The 18,785-nt window shown below is 36.0% G+C and overlaps 1 protein-coding gene across 5 annotated transcripts in view; it reads right to left on the minus strand.

The window, feature by feature from the left end:
* TTC17 (tetratricopeptide repeat domain 17) overlaps positions 1 to 18,785 on the minus strand; it is a 117,144-nt gene that overhangs the window by 82,784 nt on the left and 15,575 nt on the right. For all 5 annotated transcript variants that reach the window (XM_087423110.1, XM_004436881.3, XM_087423111.1 and 2 more), the window contains exons 2-5: positions 14,660 to 14,749; positions 5,640 to 5,809; positions 4,892 to 5,003; positions 4,531 to 4,662 (exon numbers count right to left, since the gene is read on the minus strand). In XM_087423110.1, the coding sequence (XP_087279236.1) occupies positions 4,531 to 4,662; positions 4,892 to 5,003; positions 5,640 to 5,809; positions 14,660 to 14,749 (504 nt within the window). The remainder of the gene's footprint in view (positions 1 to 4,530; positions 4,663 to 4,891; positions 5,004 to 5,639; positions 5,810 to 14,659; positions 14,750 to 18,785) is intronic.

Consider the following 18,785-nt stretch of genomic DNA (forward strand, 5'->3'; position numbering starts at 1 on the left):
ATGGCTTGACGGGTGGTGCAGGTCTGCGCCCAGGATTGGAACATGTGAACCTGGGCCACCGAAGCAGAGTGCACTGGACTTAACCCCTATGCCATGGGCTGGCCCCTTAAGATCTTTAATATATAAAGAGCTCATAAAAAATCTAAACAGAAAGACAAACAACCAAGAGAACATGGGCCAAGAACACAAACAGACAATTCAAAGATATGAAACAATGGCTAATTAGCAGGTGAAATGATGTAAAACTTAAAGAAATAGAAATTAAAAGGATACAAGTTTTCCTTTTATAAATTGGCAAAGATTAAAAACATGCCTTGTGGGCCGGCCCCGTGGTATAGTGGTTAAGTGCACGCACTCTGCTGCTGGCGGCCTGGGTTGGGATCCTGGGCGCGCACTGACGCACCGCTTGTCAGGCCATGCTGTGGCGGCGTCCCACATAAAGTGGAGGAAGATGAGCATAGATGTTAGCCCAGGGCCAGTCTTCTTCAGCAAAAAAAGAGGAGGATTGGCATGGATGTTAGCTCAGGGCTGATCTTCCTCACACACTCAAAAAAACAAAAAAACATGCCAATACTCACTGTTGGCTACACTGTATATTAACTTCAGATATTAACTGTATAAATGTTAGATTAGTACAGCATTTCTGGGGGACAATTTGACAAAAAGTATATAAAAAGCCTTAAAAACGTGATTACCCTGTGGCTCCCACATTTCCACTATTAAAAATTTATCCAATGATTAAGAAAATGTGGTATATATATATACAATGGAATACTACTCAGCCATAAAAAAAGACAAAATCGTCCCATTTGCAACAACATGGATGGGCCTGGAGCGTATTATGTTAAGTGAAATAAGCCAGAAAGAGAAAGACAAACACTGTATGATCTCACTCATATGTGGAATATAAACCAACACATGGACAGAGAAAACTGGACTGTGGTTACCAGGGCAGTGGGGGTGAGGGTGGGGGGGGGCACAAGGGGTGAAGGGAGTCATATATGTGGTGATGGACAAACAAAAATGTACAACCCAAAATTTCACAATGTTAGAAACCATTAAAACATCAATAAAAAAAAAAAAAAAAAAAAAAGAAAAAAGAGTTGACCCTGTGAAAAGTTAGTGACTTCCGCCTCAAAAACCTTATAAGTAATAGGTTTTTGCTACCCTGATCTCTATTTCCTGCTTACTCGTGACCTGGGATGGAGGACTGACCTTCCCTCGGCTCATTGTACCCCCTCCCCCCATTTCTAGGATCTGTAAGTAATAAATCCTGTGACTTTAAAAAAAAAAAAAAAAAAATTTATCCAATGAGAATAACTGTTTTAACTATAAAGATGTGTAAAAATAAAAATTGAAAAGAATATATTATAAAACAGTAATTATTTCTGAGTTTTTAAATTATGGTTTTTACCTTCCCTTTTATAAATTTTTTTTATATAGTCTGAATTTTTTACAAGGACCAATTATTTTAAAAATAGTTATCTTTAAGATTAAAACTAAGGATAATTCTGCGTTAATCATCTTTAAGTATTCTATCTTCCAGGACTGGATATGATTTTTGAGTGAGGCAATTAAAGGTTTTAGTACTATGTGCAGCTGGCTAAGGAATATGACATGCTTTAACTATTGACTTATGACTTAGTTTCGGTCTCCTTTTTGATAGCCTTTTGAGAAACTTTTCTTTCAAATCAACAAATGTTTCGATTTTTAGCTCTTATTTTTAGACAATATTGTGAATTGGGACAAAAGATCAATTAAAAATTCTACATGAACTACTGAAAACATCATGATAAGCAGAATACTCTGCATCACAGCATATTGGAAGTAAGAGAAAAATAAATCTTTAAAGAAAAAATCCTTCCATAAACTCTCTCATAAAATCTCCCCCAAAATCGATAAATGTTTGAATGTCACTGTTAATTACTCTCTCCTTCTTTTGAACACTTTTTTCCCCTTGATTCTTAGTATACCACATTCTTCTGGACACTCTTTTCGGTCTCTTTTGGGGGCCCTTTCCCCTCTGCTTGAGAGAGAAATGTGGGAGGACCCAGAGTGTCCTGTTCTCAAACCTTACTTATTCACTCCCATGACTATAAATATCCCTATGTAACAGTTATTCTCTATACACTCAGCTCTGACCTCTCCTGGAATTCCAGACTCATATTGGTATTTCAAATTTAACACGGCCAAAACAGAACTCTGTCTTCTCTTCTCCCACCCTAACCCTGCTCCTCCTTCAAGTTGCTCAAGCCAAAACTCGAGGCATTATCTTTGATCCTTTTTTCTTCTCATTTCCCACATCTAATTCATCAGCTTCTAAACTTCCTGAAATAGTTTTAAGTCCCTCCATTTCCACTAGCAACCATTCTAGTCCAAACCACCTTCATCTCTCTCTCTTGAACTACTGCAATAGCCTTCTAACTGGTCTCTCTATTTCCAGTTTTGGCCCCCTTCAGTTATTTCTCCATATAAGTTTAAGAGTGTACTTTAGGGCCGGCCCCGTGGCTTAGCGGTTAAGTGCGTGCTCTCCGCTGCCGGCGGCCCGGGTTCGGATCCCGGGTGCGCACCGAGGTACCACTCTTCCAGCCATGCTGAGGCCGCATCCCACATACAGCAACTAGAAGGATGTGCAGCTATGACAGACAACTATGTACTGGGGCTTTGGGGGAAAAATAAATAAATAAAATCTTTAAAAAAAAAAAAAAAGAGTGTACTTTAGAAATACTAGATGAATTATGTCATTCCTCTGCTCCAGCTTCTCAGCACACTTGGAATAAAATTCAAAGTCCTAGCCCTGGCTTTCAGAGCCCCACACAGTCTGGCCTTGGCCTACTTCCTTGGCTTCATTCCTATCATCCTCCCCTTGGCTCACCAGGCTCCAGCCATATTGACCTGAATTTAGTTACATGCCACCTGTTATAGACTGAATGTTTGTGTCCCCTCCCCACTAAATTCATATGTGGAAGCCCTAACCCCCAGTGTGACTGTAGTTGAAGACAGGGCCTGTGAAGAGCTGATAAAGGTTAAAAGAGGTCATAAGGGTGGGGCCCTAGTCCAATAGGGCCAGTCCCCTCATAAGTAGGGGAAGAAATACCAGATCTCTCTCTCTCTCTCTCTCCCCCTGTACACACAGAGAAGAGGCCATGTGAGGACACAGTGAGAAGGTGGCCATCTACAAGCCAGGAAGAGAGCCCTCACCAGGAACCGAATCAGCCAGTACCTTGATCTTGGATCTCCTAGCCTCTAGAACATGAGAAATCAATGTCTGTTGTTTAAGCCACCCAGTCTGTAATATATTGTGACGGCAGCCCGAGCTGACTAATATACCACTGACCTCAATAAGGCTTCAAGACCTTTGCCTCAGCCTAGATTGCTCTTCCTTGATCTTTGAATTTTGGTTTCTTTTTGTCATTCAGGTATCAGCTTAAATTTCACCTTTCCAGAGAGGATAACCCGAACTGTTCAATCTAAAGTAGCCATTCAATTACCCTCTATTTTAATTTTCTATAGAGCACTTAGCACTATGATCTACTTTCACCTAACCATCCTCTGAAGGATATTTTAAATCCTAGGCCAGTTTTCCCTTATTACTCATCAAGTTCTGGGGATGCAATATTTTATATCACCTTCAGAAAAACAAGATGAAGATGGTAACTTAGCTACAAAAATAATCATATATAAAATATATAATGTATTTGAATAAACTGTACATAAACGTTACAGTTACACATTTTACTTAATACTACTATCATACCGCTTAGAAACCAGCCTGTATTTTATGATATCCCTTGGCACAGAGAAGAGTAAAAGTCATTCTCTAAATTCCCACATGTTATCCCGAATGATACATTTAAACTCTTGGGTCCTGTTACATAATTCCCTATTTCAGTTTTTCAAGTAGATGTTCCCTTAAAAGAAAACCACAAGATTTTATTTTTGGTGGTGACTCTTTTTTTGGTTCAGAGAACAGTGATAATCTATGTATTGTGTGGAGATATATCAGACACTAACGTTAAATTTTCTTTCACATTCAAAATATATAACCTAGCCCATAAGCCCTGTTGCTTATACAGTTTACAATTTGTTTTTTTCGTCAATTAGTTTAAATAAAGCTTTTCAGCACCCCTTCCTGGTAAAGAAGACTGGACTATCAACATTTCTCCCTAGCTTTGAACCATACAGTTTATATTAATGTAATCATAGGCCCGGCCCCATGGCTTAGCGGTTAAGTGCGCGCGCTCCGCTGCTGGCAGCCCGGGTTCGGATCCCGGGCGCGCACCGACGCACCGCTTCTCCGGCCATGCTGAGGCCGCGTCCCACATACAGCAACTAGAAGGATGTGCAACTATGACATACAAGTATCTACTGGGGCTTTGGGGGAACAAAAAAAATAAAATTTAAAAAAAAATAATGTAATCATAACTTAAAATCACTCTCTAGACAAAAACGAGTTAGGTAGGTATTTTCTGAGAGAAAAATATTTATTCACACAGAGTTTCTTGTCTCCTTAAGTCATTGACGACTTACCTTCTGTAGGCCTTCATGGATGAGGTGACCTATGTCATCTATACTCCTTCCTAATCGTTTAGATAAATATGTGAAGATCGGATCTTCTTTAGGTAATAGAGGTGCAGAAAGATTAACTCTCTCTTGTACACCCTGAAGAGAAGAAAAAATTGAAAAAAAAAACAGAAAAAGGAGATTATAAGACATAAAAGAGCACAAGTAATTTGGTATCTTGTAGCATTTATTTTGAAGGAATTTTAAGAAACAGGAGATGTTTGTAAAATTATAAAGCTATTTGGAAGGAGAAAGAGTATTTATAAGTAAGACACTAAATTAAAGAAATAATGCATAAAAAAAAAAAATCCCAAATCTCTCTACTTACTCGCAAGTGCTGAAAAGCATGTATACTATACGGAAGTTCTAGAATTTTAGTACAATCAGGTTGCTCTGGGTCTGGAGGGACAGGAGATTCTGTGTCTATATAATCTTCAGGGCTAAAATCAAGAAGCAATGAATGAATGAAAGGTGAAGAAATGTCAAATTTTTTCCCTAACTGAACCATATTCTCAAAGCATCAAAACTTTACAACCAATAGTAGTCAACATGCATATCTTTTCACACAGCTATTGTTAGAGTAAAATATTTTGGGAGTTCAACTTAAAGGAGATAAATCAAGAGTTAGAATATAGTAGGTCAGAGAATGTTAAGATTGTGCACTTTTTAAAAGCTAACATAACACTGCTTAATTCTTTCCAGAAATGTTAAATTTACACTTTTATTGACAGCCTCTCCACATTTTTACCAGTTCCTAATTTTTAAATATTTTTTCCAATTTGATAGATGAAAACTATCTAAATGTTTTCATTTGCACTCATTTGCTCATTCCTGAGAAACATTTTCTCCACGTTTACTGGCCATTTGTATTTCTTTTAGTATAAATTGTTCAATTTTCTACTGTGGTATTAAATATATTTGATTTGTAAAAATTCTACATGTGGTATGTATTTTGAACTTTCAAATTTCAATAAACTCATCTGTGATTAAAGCTTATACTCATTAGAAAAATAACTTCTTGAGAGAGGTGTGCCCAGGAAAACATAATTGTATTTTTGGGAAGAGAATCTCTTTACCTGATGTCTTTGCTCTCCAAAGTTATGTACGTGCCATCATACAGATCCAGGTCCCCCAACGGCACCTTGGCTTTGATGCAGTCTGGATCCTCTTTATTATGTCTTTGCTCCAGTCCTGTGTCTCTGTCCTCATTTTCTTCTATGTGAATTTTTTGAGCAACTAATTGTTTCTGTTGAGAAGAAAATAAAAACACAGTGGATTTTTCTAATATTTCAGTCTAGATACCACGTAAGAGAAAGAAGAATTCAATGTGTTAAAGAAGTCAGCGAATCCTCTAGAAGGAGACGAGGATTCTGAACATGGCCAACTAAGTTAACTTAGTTGACAGAAATTAGGTTCTCTAAACAGGTGTCCACAGACAGAAAGGAACAGAACATGACACTTATAATATTGGCACATGAGTGCCTTCATAATATGATCTCTGACTACCTATAAAGCTATATCTATCAACTTAACTTCCCCAGCACAGAATGGCTCAGCAATTAAAACTCCCTCGAATTGTCCAAGCACATTCTATTTCAGTCCTTCAAGACATCCAGCATGTTGATACTGCTACCTGGAATAACTTCCCCTAATGCCCTGTGTTCCAGGTGAATTTCTGCTACTCATAATTTTTTTTTTCAAACATACAGAGGAATTACATAAGCACCCATGTTTCTACCACCCATATCTATCATATCGTAACATTTTGCCATACTCACTTCAGATTTTTTTTAAAAGAAAAAAAAAGTAGTTGAAGCCCTTCTTTACTGCCTTGGAAATCCCCTTCTCACTTCCCAAAGTTACTGCTAGCCTGAATTTGTTTTATGCATCATTTCTATGTATATCTTTATAAAATATTACTATATTAGTCTTATTCTCTTAAAATGTTACTTTATATCTATATATCCAAAATCGACATACAGCATTGCTTTGCAAGTTTTAAAATTTTACATAAATAGTATCATACTGCACATAACATTCTACAACTTTCTTTTTTTTAACCTTATATTATGTTTTTGAGATTTATCTGCGTTGGTCAGTATAGCTCTAAATTTTTCATTTTAATGGATGTAGAAAAATTTATCCATTTTCCTGTAAACCTTTAGGTTGTTTCTTTTTTTAATTTTTTTTTGCTATTAAAATGCCACAATATTCTTATAAAAGTTTCCTTGTGCACGTGTTCAAGTTTCAGCAGGGATAAAAATATGGGGTCCTCTGGAATGCACATTTTCAGTTTTATCTAGACACTGTCAATCTGCTCTTCAAAGTAGTTCTAACAACTAGAATTCTACCAACACATTATGATAACATCCATATCCCCACAAATTGACCAACACTTGGTTTTGTCATGCTTCCTAATTTATGTCAATCTGGTGGGTATGACATGTTACCTTGTTATAATTATTAGGGTAGACTGTTACTACTATTAACACATTTGCTACCCTCCTTACAAGAGGACTCGACATCACTGTTGTGCTGGACTCAGACACGGCCAATAAGACTTGTTTTGGCCAATGCAACATGAGAAGTGCCATTTGACTCTTCTAGAGGGAAGCACTTTTAGAGACAATGTACGCTTCACCATGTTCTTTCTTTTCTCTCATGTACTGAGAATAGCAATTTTCCAGACAGTGGCTACTCTGTCATCTTGGGTCCTGGCATAAGGATTAGAGTGACATTTAGTGTGACCTTATTGTTTTAAGCCATTAAGATTATTGGGATGTTACTAATTGATCTGTCTCCAATTACTGGTTCCCTCTCTTCTCTTTTCCTGTGGGTAGACTATACTACACTGCCCTACTGACTTCAGGCTTGGCCATGTGACTTGCTTTGGCCAATGGAATGTGAGTAGAGATGGTGTATGTCACTTCTAAGTAGAAACTTTAAACCGGCTTATTAGTGGTTGTTCTTTTAGACTCTGCCTTCCTTCATGAGAATAGCATCAAGATTTTGGGACTATTTGTTGCCAACGTAAAAGTTGACACACACCGCAACAAAATGTAGACTATCTTAACTAATCCAATCTTTAATGAGATTGAACATATTTTCATGTTTATGAAATATTTTGTGAATTGACTGTCCAAGTCTGCCCATTTTTTCCCAGTTTTTTTAATTGATTTATAGAAATTTATGAAAAGAGTAATTCTGTAAACTCAGTCTTTATCAGTTATACACATTGCAAATATCTTCTCCCAGCTTGTAGCTTATCTTTCAATTTTGCTCATGGTGTCATTTGCTAAAGAGAAACTTTTAAATTTAAGATGGTCAACTTTATCAATTGTTTTCTTGTTTGTGATTTCCGTGTTATTTAAGAATTCCTTCTCTATCCTGATGTCATAAATATATCAACATAATATCCTATTTTTTTAAGTTTTAAAGTTTCACTTTTCATATTTAGTGCTATCATCTGAATGTTTTTATACCCCCAAAATTCATATGTTGAAATCCTAACCCCAAAGGTGATGCTATTAGGAGTTGGGGCTTTTGAGAGCTGCTCAGGCCATGAGGACGGTGCCCTTATGAATGGGATTAGTGCTTTTATAAAAAAGCCTTCAGAGAGCTCCCCTCCCTTCCACCACGTGAGGGTACCTCAAGAAGGTGCCAGCTATGAACCAGGAAGAGAGCCCTCACCAGAACGTGACCATGCTGGTGCTTTGACCTGAGGCTTTCCAGCCTCCAGAACTGTCAGAAATAAATTTCTGTTGTTTATAAGTTACCCAGTATGTGGTATTTTGTTATAATAGACAAAGACATTTGGGTTTTTAAACTGTACAGGAAATGATTTTTGTGTACTACAAGGTAAGAATCTAATTTTTTTCCATATGTACAATCAATTTTCTAAGATCATTTATAAAGAGTTTATCCTTTCCCCATTATTCAATTTTGACACTTCATATTTTTCCAAAACTCTCTACATTATACTTAAGTTTTCAAATTTACTGGCATAAAGTTTTTATAGTACTAACAACAATCTCTTTAGTTTTTAAAAATCTTTATATCTGCTTTTTCATCACTAATATTTCTTTTTTCTGTGTTTTCTCTTTTTTGCTGATGTCTTGCTAGAGTTTTGCCCAACTTATTTTTTTTAAAAAGAGTATTGTTTTATTGAAACTGTTTTTTTTTTTTTTTGGTGAGGAAGATTATCCCTGAGCTAACATCTGTTGCCAATTCTCCTCTTTTTGCTGAGGAAGACTGGCCCTGGGCTAATATCCATGCCCATCTTCTTCTACCTTATATGTGGGACGCCTGCCACAGCATGGCTTGATAAGCAGTGCATACGTCCGTGCCCGGGATCCAAACCTGCAAACCATGGGCCACTGAAGCGGAGTGCGTGAACTTAACCACTATGCCACCAGGCTGGCCCCAAGACTGTTTTTATTTAATTGATTTCTGCTATTACTGTTACTTCCTTCTTTATTATGTTTATTTTAATCATTATGTTTATTTTATTGTTTTCTAACTTGAGTTGAATATTTAACTTATTTCTTTTGTTGTCTTTTATTTTAATAAATGCATTTGTCTATAACTTTGCCTCTAAGTATATCTAAGCTTCATTCTACAAATTTCGAAATGAGGTACTCTCACCATACTTCAGTTTTAAAAGTTTTGTGATTTCCTCTTTAAACCATGGGTAATTTAAGAATGCATGTAGGGCCGGCCCCGTGGCTTGGTGGTTAAGTGCGCGCGCTCCGATGCTGGTGGCCCGGGTTCGGATCCCGGGCGCGCACCAAGGCACCACTTCTCCGTCCATCCTGAGGCTGAGTCCCACATACAGCAACTAGAAGGATGTGCAGCTATGACATACAACTATCTACTGGGGCTTTGGGGGGAAAAAAATAAATAAATAAAATCTTTAAAAAAAAAAAAAAGAATGCACGCAAAATTTTCAAATACTTGAGTTTTTCCTCCTTTTTTCCCCATGGGCATGTGTATTTTATTTTATATTTTAGCTTTAATTGTACTGTGGTCAGAGAACATGTTATGCATGACAACAAAACTTCGTAATTTCTTTTCATCCTCGTATTGACCAATTATGATAAATGTTCCACTTTTGAACTCTTAGGGCACACACTCTGTGTTTTTTCCCTCTCTTACTCTCTGTTAGATTAAGTATGTTAATTTTTTCCTATTTCTTATAATACTTTTGTTGGATTTATCAGTTTCTGATAAGGATTTGTTAAAGTCTCCTACTCTGATTATGTATTTTTCACGTAATTCTGTCAGTTTTGGCTGTTTTGATAATAAACATACACATACCTTTGAGACAAGTATGTAATATTAAATCCCTTTGGTGGATTGTTAATATGGAGTCTCTCTATCTCTATTAATGATCTTAAATTCTTATTTTGTCTGAGACAAACTTACCACCCTTTAGGATTGTAAAATCCAAAATTCTGAAAACTTCGAGTTTCTTCTTAAATTTTGCACTAAAATTCACATGGTGGCAAAACCTGATAAAAAGCCATTTTATAGTCTTTATCCTCTTAGTGTGAAAATTTATATATTTCACTAAAGAAATAGTAATGTATCTGATTAGGGAGATTGAGACTCGATCCTGTTGGCAGTAGAATGTAATACAAGATATCTGTACCTGTAACATTTCTAAAACAACAACAAAAGAAAGTAAAAGGCTGTATTCCAACTACATATGGCCCTAACGACTTCAGATGAGAGACTGTGAACTTGTATAAATACTGCCATATCTTTCTTTTGCTTAGTATTTGCGTAGTAAAGACTTTTTCTATCCATTTATCACCACATTTTGTGTTAGGTGTATTTCTTATATGCACCATATAGCTGGACCAAATAAGAAATCCAACCTGACAGCCTGAGTTTTTAATCAGCAAGTTTAATCTGTTTATATTTACTGTGATTGCTGATCTATTTGGATTTATTTCAACCATATTATCTTGGGTTTTCTTTTTTTTTTTTTTGTGAGGAAGATCAGCCCTGAGCTAACATCCATTCCAATCCTCCTCTTTTTGCTGAGGAAGACTGGTCCTGGGCTAACATCCATGCCCATCTTCCTCTCTTTATATGGAACGCCGCCACAGCATGGCCTGACAAGCGGTGTATCGGTGCACGCCTGGGATCTGAACCCGGGCCGCCAGCAGCAGAGAGCGTGTACTTAACCACTACGCCACGGGGCCAGCCCTTGGGTTTTCTGTTTATCATTTTTTTTGTTTGCTGCTTTTGTCTTTTTTTCCTGCCTGCCATGTGCTTGATAACATTTTCTACATTCCCTCCCCTCTTCTTGTATCTTCTCTTTATTTGTAGGTTTAACTATAGATTGTATTTCTATTATTTTAGTGTTTGTGCTTACTTTACTGTTGGTTAAGTTTTCCATCAGTAAATATTTCAGTATGTTTCTGAAAGATACTCTTTCAAAAAATAAAACCACACCACCATTATCACATGTAAAAAATAATAATTTTTTAATATCAAATATCCAGTCTGTGTTCAAATTCCCAGTTGTTTCCTCCCACTTTTTAAAATAGTTCGTTTGAATCAAAATCCAATGAGGTCCACACACACTGCAGTTGGGTGATTTGTCTCTTAACGTCTCTTCTAATCTACTGGTTACCCCTCTAGTTTCTTTTTTTTTTTTTTTTAAATCCTTGTAATTTATTTATTAAAGAAATTGGGTCATTTGTCCTGTAGACTTTGCCACTCTACAGAATTTTGCTGACTGCATCGCCTAGGTCCATTTAACATGTTCCTCTGTCCTCTGTACTTCCTGCTTATTGACAGCGGGATCCAGGAGCCTTAACTTCTTTGTGTCATGGACTTCTTTGGCAGTCTGTTGAAGCTTATAGACCCCTTTCTCAGAATAATCTTTTAAATACATAAAATAAAATATATAGAATGACAAAGGAAATCAATTATACTGAAAACAAATTATATTGGAAAACAAATTATACTGTGGTTTGATTAGATTCATATCTCCTTTGACAAGACTACTTGAAAGGTGGCAATATTCTTAAATTTTTAATATGTTTGCCCATAAATTTTCCCAAATGATTTTAACTTATTCAGTTACTTTTACTTTCTCCTGAATATGACAAAAGAGTCTAATGTGCTTTAATCACTAAACATGCCCCAACCCAACTACATATTGTTAATTTTGTCTAGTTTTACCCCTTAAAACACACAAAATGAACAATTAAATAAACTTACCAACTTTTTCATCAGTGTTTTTATTCACCATTATACATCCTATGCACTTCCACTGGGTTTACTTTTCTTCTTGCAGAAGTAGATCTTTAATTGTTTTTTAAGTGAGAGTCTGTGGTTAGTAAACTCTGTCTTTGTACATCAGAACACATCTTTGCTTTGCCCTCACTCTTGAGTGATGGTTTAAAAGAATAAAAAATTCTAGTTTGATTGATTTTCGCTTAGCACTTTGAGGCTATTCCTCCATTGTCTTCTGGTATCTAAGAAGTCCACCTAGTTGTCACTACTTTGTAGATAAATTGTATTATCTACTCTCATGGCTTTAAGTCTATATGTCAGTGAATGACAAATTTGTATCTCCAGCTTGAGCCCTTTACACCAGAGTTCACACTTGAAGGACCAACTCCCTACTCGACGTCCCACTTGGATGTCTGATAGGAATCTCAAACTTAACATACCAAAGCCGAACTCCTCCTCAATCCATGACCTCCTTCAGTCTTCTCTACCTCAGTAAACGTCAACTCCATCCTTTCAATCATTTGGGTCAAAAACCCTGGAGTCATCCTTCACCCTTCTCCATCTCTGTCTGTCTGTCTCTTCCCAAACACTCCACGATCATCTCCTGTGTCTAGTAGTTTCGTGGTTGCTTCCAGGTTCTATCCAGTTCCCAAATCCAGAATCAGATCTTACAATTTTGGTTTGGAGTTGCTACCCCGAAGTGATATTCTGCTCTGAAATGATATTCAGGAAACTGAAGATGCAATTATTATTTTTTTTTTTGGTGAGGAAGATCAGCCCTGAGCTAACACCTGTTGCCAAACTTCCTATTTTTGCTGAGGAAGACTGTCCCTGAGCTAACATCCATGCCAATCTTCCTCTATTTTGTATATGGGCCGCCTGCCACAGCATGGCTTGACGGCCACCAAAGCAGAGTGCGCAAACCCAACCACTACACCATTGGGCTGGCCCCTGAAGATGCAATTATTGAATGATTGGATGGTTCAGTTCCTGTTTTGCTCATCAGGTTTTATTTTGTCTCCCTGCCTCTTTTGCCCCACTGAGACCCTTTTCATGAACAGGATGCACCATCCCAGTCTTCAGGCAGTAAGCCTGGTTCTCCTCCTTTATCTTGCATGGAATATTGTCAGTCCCCTTTACAGAGCTGAACTACCAGACACCACAGCCTGCTCCTGGCTTAGAGAGCAGCAGGTTTGTAGCTTTAGCTACATTCCCGACTTAGTGTTTCTGTTCCATTTCTGGGCCATGGAGATGTTTATGTCACTTTTAGGCCTGCCTACATTTTATTTTGATGTCTATTTTGTATTTTATTTGCCATTGCTGTGTATATGAAGCAGAAGAGATGTACTAAATATAAACTCATTACACTACCTTAACCAAAAATTGATGGAGTCATTCTTTTTCATTTGCATTTTCACTGACTCGGTGAATGGCATTTTTCCCCTACATACACTCTAATTTAAGTCTCCTTATCTTTATATTAATTATACTGCCTCCTAAAAAGAGAGACAGCAATAAACATATAAAATGTGTCTATGAATCGGAAAATAAAAACTATTTTCTGCACCATTTCATCTTTCTGAACACTGTGTTTAAATAGAAACAGATCAAGCTTCCAAACATGAAGCCCTATAAACATACCTATTGTCTTATTCCTAGCATTCATAAAAATCAACATTTCAAAATTTATAAGGGATAAAACTGGTAGGAACAAGGTGAGACACTTGAAAAAATTGTGAAGTGTTCAAGTTTTATAAATATTCTAAAAATACTACTACCTACGCACAGTTGGTTAACGTGCTAAAAGCTCTTCCTTCTTAATTCCCAGAAATTAAAAAAAATATACAATTATAACTATTTCTGTTGACAGGTGTGCCAGTTTGAATTTATATAAGTGAACTTTGGAATTTTTACATAACCAGAAAATAAATGGCTACCTGGTTTAACAGGTACGCTGGCTTTTAAGCTAAGAGATGGGGCTTTTGCCTCTGGTTCTGCCATAATTTCCTTTGTGAAATCAGGCAATTCACTGTCTTTGGATCTAATTGTTTCCTTGCCTCTAAAATGAAGATGATCTTTAAGATTCCTTCTAGCTCTCAAAGACTCTGATTCTACTCTTATCACTCTTATTATTCCTGATAATTTTCTAAATCCCATTTTGCAAATTGGGTTACTTTTTCTATAACTTATCGCTCCCTTACAATTTGGATTCAGTTTACACTGTAACATTAAAGCAGAGAGTTGAGGGGGAAAAAAATCCCTAGTTTTTAAAATAATTAATACTGTTTGCTATATTTCTATAAGCAAAATCAGTTTATGGAAAGCAATGATAGAAACAAAAAGGTCAGATTTTATTAGCATTAATAAATAGCAAATTTTCAAGGTGCAAAGTGATTAACACTTTCTACCTCAATAATAAGAACAAAGAATAGCAAGATCCTAGTTTTTACTACTTGGGAATTAACAAAATTACATTTTTATAGGGTATTTTAAAAACCATTCTTCCTTTTCATATTTTACCCAAACTCTTTTCCAAGAATCCTCAGAGAGTATTCCTCTCCATACTTGATGGAAAACTTATAGATGGAAACTCTGTTCAAGGACATATTGAGTCAAGAATCAGGCATAAAATTCAGGCTTGAGTAGTCTGTTTCTCTTACTATGGTGCAAATGTCACTCTAATTAGATTTTTTTTTTAAAAAACATCATCTAAAAGTAGTATATTCCTATAAAAGTCAGAAGAATCAGGCTTAAGAAATAATATGCTTTAATTTTTCTTTGAACACAACAGCTCCTGTGAAATGTAACAAGTTTCAGCTGCACATTCCATGCCCAGTTGCCTCACCTCCAATTCTTTGAGGTAGTTCACTGTTGTTTCTTGTCTCATTAATATGACTAAGTCATGGGGATGCTTCAAGTTCATTGGTGAATCCACCTGCAAGCAAGCAAGCAATAAATAAAGCTCAGAATCCATTAACATTTGTTTGGATTAATAAAGTTTCCTTTAATATGCTTTATTAAATGTTCAGTCACCATTATAATCAGTGTTAGGTGCTCAGTAAAGCTCAAGGGGTATTTCAAAAGTGATCACGTGTAAACTTCAGCAAAGAGAATGACAGGTGCAACAGCTGTCCCTGAACCCAACTAGAAAGAGAAAGCTCTTTAAGTGAATATTCTGACTTGACCAGTCACATAAGAAATATTCAAGAAGAGAAGTATTTGGCAACAAATGATCAAGTAAATTCCTTAAAAGATATTTCACACCTGTAATAATTAGAAAAGATTGTCTTGTCTTGATGGCACATTCCATATCTGAACAGGTTTGGAGGCAATAAAAGGATATTTTAAAAGCACCTATTTTTGAAGGCTACCAGTAGAAGCCATAAATCAAAGATAATATAAAATAATCTTGAGATTTATTATTTACAACTCATGTTCTCTGGATCATAAACAAAAACAACGACCACGTTGTTGAAGATGTAGGAAAAATGAACCCTCATATGCTGGTAGCAGGCTTATAAATCTGTTCTTATTGTTTGGAGGGTCATTTGACAGCATACATCAAAATGTTAAAAGTGCATACCCTTTGACCTAACAATATAAATTCTAGGAAACTATTCTGTAGACATTCCTAAACAAGCAGGCAAAGATATATATACAACAATGCTCACTACAACACTATTAGCTGCAAAAAAAAATTAGAAACAAGTCCATCAATAAGGGAATTGGGAAATCCATCATTCAATGGAATGTGATACAGAAAAACCAGATGTACTATCATGGAAAGATGTTCACAAACTATAGTTAACTAAAAATAACAAAGAATAATAAGTATACTATGACATTTTTTGTTTAAGAAATTACACGTATATATTTTTATAGATATAGATGTACACAAATCTGTATATTCACAAAAGTCAGTCAGTTTACAGCGGTTTCTTTTGGGACATGGGATTAGGAGGAGAGGAACATTCACGTCTTTTACTTTATATACTAGTATATATTTTTCATTGTTTATAATATCTAAATAATACATTTATAATAAGGAAAAAACAATTAATACACACAGACACAGGGTTTTGAATTTCAGAAAAATCTAAGACAGTGGCCTTGGTACCTAAGGGATGAGATGAAGTTCCTGCGATCCCACAGTGTCAGACTGTCAAATTATATACCAGTCCTTCAGGACGTTCCCGTTTGAGAAGAAACTACCTTTCTGTAACTTCTAAGAAGCTGACATCAGCTTAACTAACTGATTTTAGAGCTAGCTTGTTAAGTGCAGAAGGCTGCCTTGCTTAGACCCTGATGAATATGAGTCTATTAAAAAAAAAAAAAAACTACTTTAAAGGGAATAAGGGAATAAGAACAACATGAAATAAAGCTGGATAGTTGCTTTAATAATATGCACTATAACAACTAAACAATGTGGGGTGACTACAGGTAAAACTCATCGCCCTTGCTTATTCTACCATCTCAGAGATGCCAGAGGAAAAAGAGATGCTAGTCCAGAGTAACCTCCACTCACACTTTCATCGCAATTATCTAACTACTGACATAATTATCATCTCCCATGGTCTTGCTTTTAAGACGAGATCCTTCAGAGCTGCCCCTGGCCTTCCCACTATATTGGAATTTACATTAAAACTGGACTCTGAATTTAAAAGGCACTAAAATATAACAGCAAGGCGTGTACTTGACCACCTGAGCTGTAAATCTCCTCTATCAATCAGTCAAACCTAGCAAAGGCCTACAAGCAAAATGCTGGGTTTATTTCAATAAGAGGTGGAAAATTTTGCTTCTCTTTTCATGGTATTTGAACATATTCCCAACAGTCATAATTGGGTAGGGCAGGGAAAGCTAGTATAATGGATGGAATATGGACTGATTTAACGCCAACGCCCATCAATCTTTTTTACAACAATGTGATATATTATAGCACACCAAAATTTTTACAGGAGAAAATGTAAAAGCTACAGCCAGTGCTCCGAGTACAAAAGAGCTTGACATAAGGAGGCCAAAGAAAGTCTGCTTACTTTGCAACTTTGTCCAGACCTCAAGAGGCAGCTATTTAGTACATGACTCTCTACGTATTTTCAAACAAGGGCTTAGAAAAATATTGGGGGAGGGGGAAGGAATGTGGGAGTATGATACTATTCCAAAATACCTCATCAGTCTGATTACTTGATATTTGGAGAACTGCAAGAGGAATAAAAGGAGACAGATGAAGATTTATAGTAGAGAAATATTTAAAGTATAATCTGAGTTTTAGATTAAAAAGATATTAGACAATCAGGGCTTTATCACATTTTGATAGCATGGGTTGGCCAACATTCAGTTGTAAGGGAGTACTTTTTATTTCCTTGAAGCTTTTGGTTCAACCAAGATACAGCAGCTTGAGGAGGTATAAAGATACAACTATTAGCAGAAGGAAGGAAGGGCGTCCATTGACAGCTGTGTTTCTCTTTTTGACGTGGCAGCAAATGGCATGGATCTTTGCCAGATAAGCGCTGGTTGCAGAAGATTTAGAGCCTGACATATATTTTTATTGAGGTAGCTTCAAGGTCTTACATTTTAATACTTTATAATAATTATCTTTGGCAAATGCCAATCAGCTTGAATTTCTTTCCTTTCAAATACCTCTCCTCTTTCAGAAAATTATGAAAGAGGGTAAGTTTGACAACTTTATAAATACTACAACATCCATTCAACCAATAAGAGTTTATTATGCTTTTATGAACCAGGCCCTTATGAGTCAATATATCTGGAGCCTAGGTACTCCTATTTTATACACAACATGAAAAGGAATGGTAATATGCCTTCAAAATCTTTTGCATTTTAGAAGAGGCTGCTATAAACCCAGAAACAAAAAATAAGAGGAATTAGAGAGAGGTAGGTTAAAAAGGACGCTAATACATACACAAGATCTCAAAGCACTTGATGACTTTTTCACAAGGGACAAACAACCCTATACACTTCCATCACTGCACAGCACAATAAATGATGCTTCTAATGATCTGAATCATTAAGAAAAAGTGGAATTATTTTCAATTTTCTCTACTTAAGAAGGTGAGGAAGTACGAAATATATTTTAGAGCAAAATTTATACTGCAGGGAAAAACTGATCAAGTATTTGGAAACGAGCTAGATGGAATTCTATTACCTGGAATGATTCGTTCTCTAAGAGCTAAGAGTTCCAGGTCAACAAAGTTTCATTGTTACTGTTGCAATTTATTTTAATTAAAAAAATGACAAACCATGTAAGGCAATTTAATTTTATTTTCCTGTGAATACATCACATAAGTACACGTATCCAATTATATTTAACAGCAGTAAATATCTTATTCATATCAAGTACATTTTCAAACATTTCATTTGCTGCTGTCTCTAATCAAGATATCGTTAATATCTCCATCTCTAATGCTGAGCCCTATCTCTGTGAATTCAGTAGTAAATTCACATGGTAAGAGATGGAAATGTCACTATGTAAGGGTAATTACTTCACTGCCAAATTAGATAAAGAGTGAACATTTTAAACTTAAAATAACCAATGTAAGGGTATAAACATTTTTGAGTTCTACAAAAACAAGTTTGTGTCAAACATTTTCCAATTGTCCTTTATGATAGGAAATTGAACATTTCTGTTTTAACATGAATTCCAGCGCTTACTCTTCACAAATGCTGGACATTTTTACCTATTATTTTCTAAAAAATGGTATTCAAATGAGTACATGAAAGCCACACGAATGGGGAACTCACTCTTCTCTCAACAGCAGTTTGAAACTGATGAATGAAATCTTATATTAAGCCATACTCATTTTTTAAAATTTCCCCTCAAGTTAGAAACTGGGGATGGAATATTTTAAATCTTTCATTCAGAATTTTAGATTATTTAAATATTGAGACAATATGATGGAAAACATAAATCTTCAAAGCAACCATGATTTCACCTCTACCTTAAATGCTCCCACTTA

This window comes from Ceratotherium simum, chromosome 34, assembly GCF_057802395.1.
Source record: "Ceratotherium simum simum isolate JZ-2026a chromosome 34, ASM5780239v1, whole genome shotgun sequence".
Taxonomy (NCBI): Eukaryota; Metazoa; Chordata; class Mammalia; order Perissodactyla; family Rhinocerotidae; genus Ceratotherium; species Ceratotherium simum.